The sequence below is a fragment of the Petromyzon marinus genome, chromosome 7 (genome assembly GCF_048934315.1).
Source record: "Petromyzon marinus isolate PM22_M1 ecotype Great Lakes invasive population chromosome 7, UKy_Petmar_22M1.pri1.0, whole genome shotgun sequence".
Lineage (NCBI taxonomy): Eukaryota > Metazoa > Chordata > Hyperoartia > Petromyzontiformes > Petromyzontidae > Petromyzon > Petromyzon marinus.
Window position 1 is genome coordinate 7,533,831 of NC_133673.1, and position 12,219 is coordinate 7,546,049.

The 12,219-nt window shown below is 44.3% G+C and overlaps 1 protein-coding gene across 2 annotated transcripts in view; it reads right to left on the bottom strand.

Moving 5' to 3' along the window:
• Positions 1-298: 298 nt before the first annotated feature.
• GYS2 (glycogen synthase 2) overlaps positions 299-12,219 on the bottom strand; it is a 32,886-nt gene continuing 20,965 nt past the window's right edge. For both annotated transcript variants that reach the window (XM_032948905.2, XM_076065305.1), the window contains exons 9-16: positions 12,127-12,186; positions 11,436-11,514; positions 9,902-10,015; positions 8,412-8,538; positions 6,230-6,325; positions 5,515-5,678; positions 4,426-4,506; positions 299-1,654 (exon numbers count right to left, since the gene is read on the bottom strand). In XM_032948905.2, coding sequence (XP_032804796.2) covers positions 1,382-1,654; positions 4,426-4,506; positions 5,515-5,678; positions 6,230-6,325; positions 8,412-8,538; positions 9,902-10,015; positions 11,436-11,514; positions 12,127-12,186 — 994 coding nt within the window. In that variant the 3' untranslated portion in view covers positions 299-1,381. The remainder of the gene's footprint in view (positions 1,655-4,425; positions 4,507-5,514; positions 5,679-6,229; positions 6,326-8,411; positions 8,539-9,901; positions 10,016-11,435; positions 11,515-12,126; positions 12,187-12,219) is intronic.

Consider the following 12,219-nt stretch of genomic DNA (forward strand, 5'->3'; position numbering starts at 1 on the left):
GCCTTGCATTCCGAGGAACTCCCAAAAAACCTGTTCCAAGTTTAGTTCCACCAGTCCTGGATCCGTTTGCATCCAGATCCTTACCTCTGTGACAAAGGGGCCGTGGCCAGTGGATGAGTTCCGTGTTCTATGGACCCACAGGGGCTGTTGTACACCTCTTCCCTGCTTCTTCGATTGCTACCAAGATCTTGTATACAAGATCATGAAGCTTACATTTAATAGTTTTGTAATGCGGTTGTACCTTGAATATACACACACACAACTGTTTAAACGTAAGAGTACACCAGCAAAACAAAAATATGGGATTTGTTTTATTTCATCCAAGTGAAAAACCATGCAAAAGTGAAATGTCTTGGCAAAGATAGAAACATGTGCATTTGTTTTACAATATGTACCCCAGCCTGCCTTGTTCACATAAAAACATTTTTTTGCTCTTTGTACCGTGAAAATTTTAGCACATGTTAGGATATATTACCTTCCAATTCTAAAACACTGCAACTTAACTTGTAACATAAATCATGTGAGACTTGTGGATTAGATGACTAAAGTGTAAACCTCGGAGCTCTGACAAAGACCATGAAGCAACCATATTCTACTAATTAAAAAGACGCACCTTCTCCCCTATTTTAGAAGCGTTAGGGGGTGCTTGTTATAATTCCAGTCGGGGTATGTATGACCAGATTTGTATAACTTTAGTGACACCTAGCATACGTTTGTGGTGTCACTTCGTTTTAATTTCCGGAGTATCTTATAATCCTGTGAATGGGATATTGAAGCCACTTGGGTTTTCCAAATGAGCAGGTGGTGATTCACATGACTGCCTGTTTATCCATATGTAACTCATGCAAAGTGCAAAAGTGGATAGCTGACAAATGTATACAATTCGGGGTAGTCCTCAGGATTGAGGTAGGTTGATCGTTTAGCATTGTGAACATTGATGCGATTGGCTACATGCCTCCTCCACACAGCTCCAAATTTTAATTTCAAATAAATAATCACAAAGTGGAGCAGAAAACATAATTTTCACCACAAAAAATATGCTGTAGAACATCTCATTTACCAACATATAGGCTCTTAATGTCAATGTCGACAGAATCGAAACAGAAGTTACAAATAAATCAGTCTTTCCATAGGGGTGACGACGTTTTCAGATTCGTACATCACACACAGCGGGGATGGGTAACGCAAAAGCCATCAAATGCCAAACTCCCCAACAAAACGATGGCATCAACAAACCGTTCACAGCGCGAGCAATGATGCGTAAAATTAAATTTTAAAGCCGAACCACACCTGGCATGAAAGGTCGAGGAGTTGCCAACCACGAGCACAAGACGTCAACAATTGCCAATCTTGCCCAGGTCATTGGAACAAGCCAGAACCGTCAGCTCTCCTGCCATGCCGCTGCTGCCTTCGCCTCGGGCTGCGCGCCGGTTTTACGAGCCTTGCGCCGTTGGCGGGGGGGTCTCTCCAGCAGCATTTGGGGAGGCCGAATGTTGATGCGGTCGATCTCCGCCTCCTGTTCCTCGTCGTAGCGCTCCTCATCGTCTTCACCGCCGCCATTCTCACCCTCGCTCAGGAAGGAGTTTGATCGCAGAGAGGCCGACGGGGAGGTCGGCACGGAGGCCGGGCGAGGATAGCGGAATCCAGCCTCCTCCTACAGGCAGCACACCACGACAAGAGGCCAAGCTGACGACTGCTGTCATGGCTACCACACGCTATGGTCACAGGTAAGTACAACAGCAGTGGGGCAAAAACCCACTGGGTGCCCCAAGCAGAAATTAGTTGTGGGCCCTTTCAATAGATACTATCCTAGTGAGATGACAGAAGATATCGATTTGGCGAGATAAGAGGACTGTAGATAAAAAAAAATATGGACACAGCTCGATAAGGAGAGGTCCAGACATGACAGAAAATGGGAGAAGTTGGATATTTAGGTTAATTAACTTATGTTTATTTGGATTTGATTGAGCAGCCTGGCAGTAATTGCTGAGGATTGGCATTTGAGTGTCTTAAGGGTTGCCACTTTGTACTCCTATTGTGTTTTTGTAGTGTTCGTTGTTGTAACTGTCTGGCCCGTCCCTACTGGACATCTGTGAAAGAGACTTTTCATAGCTCAGATTTCTCCAGGATGAATAAAATATTCTAAATTGCTTGGGGCCCTAGGCGTTTGCTTAGTTTGATTATGCATAATGCTGCCACTGTATAACAGGAACATAGCTAAACTATAATTGCTTTTAAAATGCACACGCAATCACTGGTTTGTATTGCACCTGGTTCAATTAGATTTTACAACTAAATTGCAGACTGAGTTTATTGCTTGCATACAGTGAGGGAATAAAATATTTGATCCCCTGCTGATTTTGTACGTTTGCCCACTGACAAAGAAATGATCAGTCTATAATTTTAACGGTAGGTTTATTTGAACAGTGAGAGACAGAATGACACAAAAAATCCAGAAAAACGCATGTCAAAAATGTCATGAATTGATTTGCATTTTAATGAGGGAAATAAGTATTTGACCCCTCTGCAAAACATGACTTAGTACTTGGTGGCAAAACCCTTGTTGGCAATCACAGAGGTCAGACGTTTCTTGTCGTTGGCTACCAGGTTTGCACACATCTCAGGAGGGATTTTGTCCCACTCCTCTTTCCAGATCTTCTCCAAGTCATTAAGGTTTCGAGGCTGACGTTTGGCAACTCGAACCTTCAGCTCCCTCCACAGATTTTCTATGGGATTAAGGTCTGGAGACTGGCTAGGCCACTCCAGGACCTTAATGTTTCTTCTTGAGCCACTCCTTTGTTGCCTTGGCCGTGTGTTTTGGGTCATTGTCATGCTGGAATACCCATCCACGACCCATTTTCAATGCCCTGGCTAAGGAAAGGAGGTTCTCATCGAAGATTTGACGGTACATGGCCCCGTCCATAATCCCTTTGATGCGGTGAAGTTGTCCTGTCCCCTTAGCAGAAAAACACCCCCAAAGCATAACGTTTCCACCTCCATGTTTGACGGTGGGGATGGTGTTCTTGGGGTCATAGGCAGCATTCCTCCTCCTCCAAACACGGCGAGTTGAGTTGATGCCAAAGAGCTCCATTTTGGTCTCATCTGACCACAACACTTTCATCTAGTTGTCCTCTGAATCATTCAGATGTTCATTGGCAAACTTCAGACGGGCATGTATATGTGCTTTTTTGAGCAGGGGGACCTTGCGGGCGCTGCAGAATTTCAGTCCTTCACGGCGTAGTGTTACCAATTGTTTTCTTGGTGACTATGGTCCCAGCTGCCTTGAGATCATTGACAAGATCCTCCTGTGTCGTTCTGGGCTGATTCCTCACCGTTCTCATGATCATTGCAACTCCACGAGGTGATATCTTGCATGGAGCCCCAGGCCGAGGGAGAATGACAGTTCTTTTGTGTTTCTTCCATTTGCGAATAATCGCACCAACTGTTATCACCTTCTCACCAAGCTGCTTGGCAATGGTATTGTAGCCCATTCCAGCCTTGTGTAGGTCTACAATATTGTCCCTGACATCCTTGGAGAGCTCTTTGGTCTTGGCCATGGTGGAGAGTTTGGAATCTGATTGATTGCTTCTGTGGACAGGTGTCTTTTATACCGGTAACAAGCTGAGATTAGGAGCACTCCCTTTAAGAGTGTGCTCCTAATCTCAGCTCGTTACCTGTATAAAAGACACCTGGGAGCCAGAAATCCTTATGATTGAGAGGGGGTCAAATACTTATTTCCCTCATTAAAATGCAAATCAATTTAAACAATGTTGACATGCGTTTTTCTGGATTTTCTTGCTGTTATTCTGTCTCTCACTGTTCGCATAAACCTACCATTAAAGTTATAGAGTGATCATTTCTTCGTCAGTGGGCAAACGTACAAAATCAGCATGGGATCAAACACTTTTTTCCCCTCACTGTATATATTTTTACCAAGTCTCTTAAAAGAGAATTAAATAATGTCCGGTAAGTTGTACAAAGGGTTAAATATTGGATTATTTCTACGTCATTTTAATTAATATGGCAGGATTAGAGATATGTTTGGCATACATGGAACATATGCAGGTTAACATCATTGCAATTGTAGTTTCGGGCAAGACGCATCGCTAAAATGGATGCCGGACAATGGTAAATAACAATAATTAAGTGGCAGTCAAGGATTGAAATTCTTCCGAGAGGACGCACATCGAGAAGATAGAACGATAAATCATCTCGTGCACATGTGGATTATTACATCGTAAGGACATTAGAGATAGTGGGCATCTTTGGGAAGGCCTTCATCCAGCAGTAGTATGACCATGGCTGATAATGGCAGCATGTGATAAAAATGTATCCCTTAGCAGTGTCTTTAAATGGGCCTTCATGCGTTTGAGAATTTCACCGATTTAGAGCTTTAATGCAAGGGACCCAACTCGATCTCCTCACCAGTTCAGTTTCCTCAGCATCATAAGTGAAACTTTCCGGAAACTTCTTGGCCAGTGCCATGTGTCTGGACTGTGCATAAAACTAAAAACAAAGACAGACAGGAATAGTTATTCAATACAATTATTTCCACATTATACCAGTTTAACGGGGGTGGGATGTGGTGGCACTGTGGTTAGTGTACTGTGCTATTACCCCAGTGACCTTTGATTATATTATCGGCCAAGAGTAAACAATAGCAAGTGATAACCCCCCCCCCACAAACACCTTCAACCTGTACCAACCAACGTTAAGTAAAAACTAAAAAAACTATTAATATTTCCAGGCAAAGAAGCATGACCAAACAACCCTGCCATGACCGACAGCCTGGGAAGGCTTTCACTCAGCAGTGGAATGAAAAATGGTTGTATATTATTATTATTTCAACTTCATTAAGCCGCCTCTTTTTCACCATTAGCCAGTTATAAACACAAGAAAAATCATGCACATCATGGATCAATAACATTTTCCACAGGCCTCAGAATTATTTGACTAATTATCAATAACGATGCAGCGTTTCAAGCCGCACGGATAGACGTCGCCACCGACATTGACATCACTGGGAGGGGAGGCACACATGTGCCTCTGCAGCCCCCATCTGCTAGAGAAAAAAAAAACCTTTTAATTGCTGTTTTTTGTCTCCAAGGTTTTGACCACTGTTCCACCAATTTGGTTGCTTTTCTCAAGGGTAAGTGCCTAAAAGCAGAACGGCTTTATACACGATACAACTTTAAATTGCGTCCACGTTGGACACCACACTGCTGGTGGAAGGCCCTCTGCTTGAGGGGGCTTCTCAGGAGCCCCTAGAACGTATTTTGGCGTGCTTTTCCAAGATGGTCAGAGACATCTTAAAAAAAGGAGGCGAGGGGGAACCCACACTCTCCCCCCCCCTCCACCACACACGATCTGCTCGATCGAGAGTGGCGCGCGCGCTCATTTATAAAATCGCCAGGTGGACCAGACGCGAGAGGGTTTCAGAAATGTTCCCCACCGTTTTCATCTGCCGTGCTCGAACATGACGACAAGGAGTTAATAATCAACCGCCGGTTTTACCTTGTTCAGGTACCTCCAGTCGAGCAGGTCCGAGAGGCGCTCGGTGCGGTTGCGTTGCACCACGCGCTCGCGCCGCGACTGCCGGCAGAAGCTGAACAGGAAGCGCGTGAGCTGCTCGCACGACTCCTCGGGCGACTTGAAGCGCCGGTCCACGATGTAAATGCCTGTCGCAGCAGTCACGGGCGGCAGCATATGGCCCGCGATGGTAGTTGGGGCAGTGTAGCGTACAACAACACTTGGGGACAGCGAGAGCACACCGTGGCACAGCTCGCAAGCGGCGCCAACATTTTACGCGCAAAGGGGAGCTAAACGACGCCGTTGGACGGCGAGTACTATTAAAAGCCGGGTCCTTCTGCGGGGAGGCGCTGTAGCCGAGGGGATACAAAGGTGGCTTTGCTTGTACTGTCACGGAGGGCTTTTTGACCCTACTTCACTCCGTTGGTAAGTGCGGGCTGCTAAAGGAGGTGCCCCACGACCGGTGTCGGATATCACTCGCCACCCACGTCACCCGTGGGTCAAGAATCAAACGCAGGTAAGCGAGGTTCTTAATGCGTTAGGCTGAGCATCGCGCCACCATTCCCGTGACAATATAATTATAGTTCAACGAGCAAAGCAGCAAAAGAAAAGAAAAATTCCGTCAGAGGTGACAGGAGTTCAGAGATGACAAGAGTTCAAAGATTCGGAGACGTGGGTGCAAGCGTTGTTGGCGCCGTACCGTAGGATGTGGGATCGGCGATGTGTTCCGCCATAAAGGAGCCAAACCCAGACAGGTTGGTGGTCACGCTGGGGATACCCATCACTGTGCATTCGGCTGACGTGAGAGAGAAGAGACATCCACCTCGACACCGGTTATAATGGCAAACGCACGCACACACAGCCTTCTGAACACTGATGGTATCGCAGTTAGCAAAGAGCCACATAGACTGTTAGAATTTTGAAATTATATGGCGATCTAAAATTATACGGTCAATGCAAGTTCACAGTTGTAATGAGTTCTGATGTTAACTTCTTTGACAAAACTTCCACGGGATGGTGTCGATGGGATTAAGCACCACGGTAGCGAGATGTTAAATACCTCGCCTGCAATGCAGAAGGCTGCGAGTACTATCCCGACCCTGGCACCTGTTTGTTGTATATTGCGAGTTAGTATGATCTCTGTGGTCGTGTGGATTTTCCTCTGGGTCCTCCGGTTTTTATTCCCTCCATATTTAGAAACGTGCGTTGAGTTTTTGCCACTTCATTGTGCCATCGTTTGTGGCCAGGTCACTTCTGAAAAAGAGCACTATAGCTCAGTGGGCCTTACCTGGTACAATAAATAATAGTTTTTAGTAGTTTAGTTTAGACTAATACTTTGACTAAATGAAGACTGCTCATAACAATATATGCAACCACACAGCTAATTGCCTGCCCCCTCCCCACCCCCCCATCGCATAGGGATTTCACGGTGGTTGTTGTTGTTGCACAGCTCTCCGATGTGGTTCGGATTGAACCGCACGTTGTCAGGCTCAATGTCCAATTCATAATAAAGGTTTTTGCGTTAGATCGCGTTATTTATAAATGTGTCGTAACCTTCCACCACCCGACACGGCCAATCAGCAACAAAAAGTGTCACGTTGACAAAAGACAATTAGTTCACTACTTTAGCCCACCGGTGTGTTGAAGAGTGAATCCACAACATTTACAGTTTGAATACGACGTTTCGCTGGTAATTACATCCAGCGTCATCGGGCAATTCGCCAGAATGGTAAAGTCCTCACTTGCTCCCGGTCTTAGAGCAGCAGGGTGACGTCATCATTTAACTCATTCAGGTGCAGTAATTATATAATCGATTGGTAATCAGTCAATGGTTATGATTAGTAATGAGTTGTAATGTGTGTTATTGTGAAAATATGCTACGTTAGTAATCCGTTAATTAGTATGTGTCCCCTATTAGGAATTGTAATATGTATTATTTAAACTAGTATCTTGCACTAAAGACGAATAACCTAAATTATCAACAGGTGTATATCGCATTAATTGTTTATGTGGCAGATGCTATATTGGACAGACGGGACGTAACATCCGCATAAGACTAAAAGAACACCAAAGAAGTATTAAATTATCTCAAACACAACTGTCGGCAGTGGCAGAACATGCTTGTCAACAAGGACACTCAATTGATTTTGATAACGTTGAAGTGTTGTGTAAAACTAATTATTACTGGCAAAGACTAATTAGAGAATCCATTGAAATTGCGAGAAATAAAAATAACTTTAATCGCTCCAATAACTATAGGCTTAGTGCGGCTTGGAAGCGTATTATTAAATAATACATATTACAATTCCTAATAGGGGAAACATACTAATTAACGGATTACTAACGTAGCATATATTCACAATAATACACATTACAACTCACTACTAATCATAACCATTGACTGATTAGCAATCGATTATATAATTACTGCACCTGAATGAGTTTATTTACGACGTCACCCTGCTGCTCTGTATAAGACCGGGAGCAAGAGAGGGCTTTATCATTCTAGCGAATTGCCCGATTATGCTGGATGTAATTACCAGCGAAACGTCGTATTCAAACTGTAAATGTTGTGGATTCACTCTTCAACACACCGGTGGGCTAAAGTAGTGAACTAATTGTCTATTGTCGTGACACTTTTTTTTGCTGATTGGCCGTGTTGGGTGGTGGAGGGTTACGACACATTTATAAATAACGCGATCTAACCAAAAAACCTTTATTATGAATAATATTGGTCCCGAAAGCCTACGTGTTAAACTCAATGCCCAATGTTTGGCTTGACATGCTGTGGGCATCTTCGGCAACCAATTGTAGTTCACAACAACATGCAGTAAACACAACCGGAAAACGCATTGGAAAGCTAGGACTGCCACACGTCTCACCAGGCGTGTAGCCCCAGGGCTCATAGTAAGAGGGGAAGACCCCAAGGTGGCAGCCCCTGACGAACTCATCATAGTCCATGGGAAGCAGTGGAGAGGTGGAGGAGAGGAATTCCGGGTGGAAGATGACCTGTTTGGGGGTGCAATCACAAAAGCACAAATTAAGTACCTCCGATTAGCACGGTTGACCAAGTACAGTGCGAAAGAGACTAATTATTACCAAACAATTTTTATTTTACCAGGTAAGGCCCACTGAGCCATACAGCTCTTTTCAGAAGAGACCTGGCCACAATTGATGGCTCAACGAAGTGGCTTATCATGTGGAAAGTCATAGCAGCAGCCATGTACCCTAAATGCATGCCGATTCTAAATGTGAAGGGAAAAACCGAAGGAGGCCTGGGAGAAAAATCTACACGACCACGGAGAGACCATGCTAACTCCATATACAACAAGCATCATCAGGATCGAAGTCGAACCTACAACCTCCTGAATACTGGACCAGGGAGTTAATGTCATGCATCCAGCAACAGTTGAAATATTGTTACCATGGACCTTTGTTCAGCAACCATGATTTTTCTTTAGCCGATTCGTGACTTTCAGGAGGATGTTGTGTCGTCATGTGTGGCCATTCCTTTTAAAATACTGTTGCCCTATTGTGGCACAAATGTACCACTTACCTAAAAGGTCTTCATCATTAAACCAATTCTTCTTGTACAAATTGACAAGCACCTAAAGTATCACTTGTACAAACCTACAACGCCAGCAGGAATAGCTGAGGTGAAGACCTTTGCAATATCCACACATATTGCACCTTTAGATTTCACAAGATTGGCCATAATTGTCAAATTGTGATTGGGTCACAGAAATCCTGCCACTACTACACTACATGAACCACGGTGCAAACAATCTTTTTTTTACAAAACAAACGGTGTCCTCCAATTGTGACAAGGAGTCATTTTATTCCTAGCAGAGAGGGTGCATCAGTCGTAAGCATGAGTGATGATACTAAAATGGTTCAAAGGTCAAGTGGGTTTAGTTAAAGAAATTTGAGAGTGGAGTTGCGGGTCCGTGGTTAGCACTCTGCTAGTATTCAGTGACTGAGTTCGACTCCTGGCTATGGCCAATATCAGTGGCGAATGATATCTGAACCAGCTCTGGGATACTTCACCAAAACTACTCTAACCACCATGGTGAAGTAGAGTAAAGGAAGCATCCTTCATGCAACATTTCATTGATAAATATGCTATAAATTATAATTAGTACTTTTAATGTTAATATACATTGTGAATGCACCCCCTTGCTAAATGTTTGCTCTCATTTGTATTATTATTATTATACAACGTGGGGAGGCCGTCGTTCATCAGCGGATTAAATAAAGGGCCGTGAAAAGGAAAAAGGAATGCTGGGTAGCAGTCGAGAATGAGAGGCGATGGAGAAGGCGAGGAGGGGGTCACGCGGAAACCGAGACGGCGCGAGTGCACGGGGGCCGCCACCTTGACGCGGTCGCTGCGGTTGTTGAAGAGGCCGATGCGGCGCACCGTGTTGAGGATGGGGTCGCTGTTGTCGTCCTGCATGTTGTGAGTACACACGGGCGGCAGCAGGTGTCTCTGTGGGGAGCCACAGGGACAGCACCGTGATACAGTGGAAAGGCATCCAGGGCACAGCTATACTCCCCCAAGAGAACACTGCCAACAATGGTCAAGGTTTTAGTGTAAAGCAGCAGGCATGGCCAGCTCACAATGTGGAAAAGCTTAGACTAAATTTAGTGCGACGTATGCATTAATGGAGCTACATAACAATAATAATAAAAATGTGCATTCCATCCTAGGATCCCATATATCAGACAGCACCGTACATATAAAAACTATATTAAAACTAATTTGGTATTCGTAGTTTTTCGTATATATAGTGCAAGGCTATCATGGAAAAAAACACGTTCCTGCGGAGGGAGCTGGTAGGAACGTTGGGTTGCTCGGTCAATGGCCAGGGTCAACGGCGGCACCACGTGGTGTATTCTGCAAATATGCCCGACTGTGAGGGCGGGCACAAGCCGGCGTGAGTAGGTTAAACGTTGAGTTTTATAAGGGCACCACGGGGTGACCAGCCCCTCCCCACCCAGCCCCCACCAGGAGGTTCCTACCAGTATTATGTTTCGAAGGGAGTCCTGTAGTAGTTTAAAAGTAGGGAGCACGTGTTTTCCCAATTGCTTAATTTGCAAGTAATATTTCAAATTAAATCATGTTGGACCATGATACCGGAATACAACGGCCTATTATTATGAAATGGAATAACGCAATCTTTAAAATGTGCTGTCAAGCAGACTTGTATTTTATGGTTAATCAATTTGTAGTAGTAACCAGGACTGCCTGTCGGATTCGAACCGCGAGCCTCTGCAACAAGCGGGAACGCGCCTCCGCTGGGCCATGTCCCCGCCCCATAATAGATAACAGTACAACAATCCATGATTTTAATGTACTTTGCTCCTACTTAGATGCTCCCCATTTCACCAAATTCACACTGACAAACATTCCAGTTAACGTGCAACGTTGGCCCAACGTTCCATGTTTACTCAGATGAAGTGTGATAAAAAAATATCATCATGACCCACAACAGCGTGGGGGAGACCATCATCCAACAGTGCATTGAAAAAAAAAACGAGCCATTTTAACCAGCCAAGATGACAGTTGTAAACATGTAAGGCCTCCCCTCGCAGTGTCGGTCGTGGAAATGATATGACCATACTTCACAATGCATATACGGTACATTACACAACGTGTGCTACTTTGAGCTGTCCACCAGGTGACACCACTCCATGAGACTAAAATGCCGTTGCATTTTTTGGGGGGAGGGGTTCTTGTGAATGTCAGAGGGTCTACACAGATCATATTTAATCCCAAAGGGTCCAGTTCCTGCCAGTCAAGAGCGAGCTCTTGCTGAACACTTTATGACTCAACCGATGTAACCGATAGACTGACTGATTAGACATGTATTTATTTATATATGACTAGATCGGGACCAGTTCAATACCTGTGCAGAAAATATTGCTCTCTTCAGATGTGTAACATCCTCCCCATCCAGACAGTGACCGATGTCTGGAATCTCACTCCTGCACACACGGTAAAACTGCTGCAATGAGAAATGTATAAAACTCTGCTCGACTTGTTTTGATTAATGTTGTGAACTCTCAATTCTTGTCGCATTTGCATATTTTAAAGTTTGCAATACTTAAAGGGGCTGCACCATAGAGTTTTGCAACTCCCCAAACCAGGTTTTATATAAAATTTCCATTAAAATCTAAAATTCACTTAGGAGGTAGATTTATTTTTGGAATTGCATGTTTTATTCATAACCAAAGAATTGGATTCTATACTGCAATATCATGAAATTACTTCACAATGCACAATTCAGAATTAACTATTCAAATTTTTCATTAAGTTAACTGAAACTGTTCAGAAAAACAAGTGCGCTTGGGCAGAACCCTTTGCTTGAAGGAATGATTGCCAAGAATATTGACGATTGGCCAGGAATATTGGTCATTGGCAGCCAGAGAATAGAACTATCCAAGGAGGAACCGCCAAAGAGATAGTGTAGAAAGCAGCTTGTGTTCAGGTGCTGTGTGGATTGTAGCATCGCTGGATCGCGGGAGACGATGGCGCCTTGGGGGAGGGGCTATCATTTAACGGAGGATTCCACAGTGGCTGATGGACCGTGAACTCACATCAAGAGTGACTCGTAAAGCTTCTTTGCAAATTTTTCTTTGATCGTGTTAGCTGTGTCCCTGTAGAGAAAGAGCACAAGGTTATTTCAAGGT